At 33.4% G+C, this 1736-nt stretch overlaps 1 protein-coding gene across 1 annotated transcript; it reads right to left on the reverse strand.

Annotated features, from left to right (window-relative positions):
• Positions 1-17: 17 nt before the first annotated feature.
• Positions 18-368, reverse strand: LOC103584578 (probable D-tyrosyl-tRNA(Tyr) deacylase 2). The gene has a single exon (XM_008565523.1). The coding sequence runs from the start codon at positions 366-368 to the stop codon at positions 18-20; it is 351 nt and encodes a 116-aa protein (XP_008563745.1).
• Positions 369-1736: the final 1368 nt, after the last annotated feature.

Consider the following 1736-nt stretch of genomic DNA (forward strand, 5'->3'; position numbering starts at 1 on the left):
AAACTAATTTTTAATTTTCAAAACTCAATTAGGTGTGTGTATGGTCCATTGGTATCCAGCTTTAACACCTGTCTGTTCCCGAAAGTGCCATGTTCCACTACAACCCCAGCTTCGGCACACTTGCTGTTAGCAGCTAATTCTTTTTCACATAGATTCACAAATTGGGAATAAAGTTCTAATCCTTCTTCTTTTCCAGAGTTAGAGTGATATTGCATGTTTCTTCCTTTTACTCTCCCCCCAAGGGTGGCTTGAGGAACGATAAGAATGTCACCAGGTAGATCCAGTATAGAGACGTGCTTGCCATTTTCTGTCTCACTTAATTTCACATTTAACAGTGTATTAACTGGGTTGGGAAGAAAGGCAAACATTTTGAAGTGAAAAACAAACATGAAGAAAATCATCAATCTTTCAGACAGCAAATCTCATGTTTAAAATCCAGTTTGTCAGCTCATGCTTCTAACCCAAAGTCTCTATTTAGATTTAAAAAACTGCCTCACTAAGCTAAATAATCTAAGCATAAAAAATAAGGCAAATTTCGTGGAGAAAAAGGCATGATGTCTTAACTCTAACTTGGTAGTTAAGATCAACTAACAATAAGTTCATCCAAAAAGATCTAATGAATTAACTGTACACTGGAACCTCTAATATTGTTGCCTCAGGAAAATACATAATATTTTGCCTCCCTGTCCTTTTATTTCATAAGCAAATCCCACTGGAAAAAAGAATATCATAAATCTTCCTCCAACTTATTGTTATAAATTCTGCTTTACAACAATGAACCTTAAATAAAAATTTTAGCGCGTTTATTATTTTAAACTTAGTTGCCTAGAGTTTTAATCTGGACAAAGGTTCCAGGTTCAATCCCATTATAAATCAACTGATTTTGTAGTTTCATAACCTTAAAGGTACTATTAACATGGATTAATCATTTTACAAATATAACCCATGGGAGAAGGGTAAAGGTGAAAGCAGGAATCATCAGATATTCATTGCTGCAACTGAAAAAGTAAGTCAAAAGATATAGAGCTACTGGCACTATTTTCACGTAGATATAAGAAAACATGGTGATATTATTTCTATAGCATTTAAGAGATTATTTATAGCTAATAAGAAGTGTCAAAATCACCATAAATATCTGTGTGTAGCTAAAAACCTAAACTTAGAAAACCATTACACTTTAACATTAAGCATTTTCAAAACAATAAACAAAGAATTGTCTAAATAGACTTAGAATCTCCCTACCTATATACATGTATAAATGACTTGTGTTTGCAGAGAACAGTCTTGAGAAGACAAATGGTAGAAGAAACTATATAAACCTCACACTCCTGCCCCAAAATTAGGCTTCAAAAGTCATGCTTTCTGGTAGGGTAGTCAATGGTTTCAATTATTAGAGGAAGTCAATTAGGCTTTCTGGTAGGGTAGTCAATGGTTTCAATTATTAGAGGATCTGTAGTAAATATTAGTAAGAAAGTCATGCTTTCTGGTAGGGTAGTCAATGGTTTCAATTATTAGAGGATCTGTAGTAAATATTAGTAAGGTTGCCCCATTCTACAAATCATAAAATTAACACGGTAAAAATCAGCCAGGGTGAACATCCAAATGAATTGCTAACTATGAGTTAAGTACAATCAATTTTCACTGAACTAATATCTACTTTAAATACTTCTAATTTTCTGTATTATAAATAGGGCTTTGCTATGTAGCCAGCAGTCTTTATTGACTGCCTCTAAGGA

This window comes from Galeopterus variegatus, unplaced genomic scaffold, assembly GCF_000696425.1.
Source record: "Galeopterus variegatus unplaced genomic scaffold, G_variegatus-3.0.2 Scaffold66347, whole genome shotgun sequence".
In the NCBI taxonomy this organism is placed as follows: domain Eukaryota; kingdom Metazoa; phylum Chordata; class Mammalia; order Dermoptera; family Cynocephalidae; genus Galeopterus; species Galeopterus variegatus.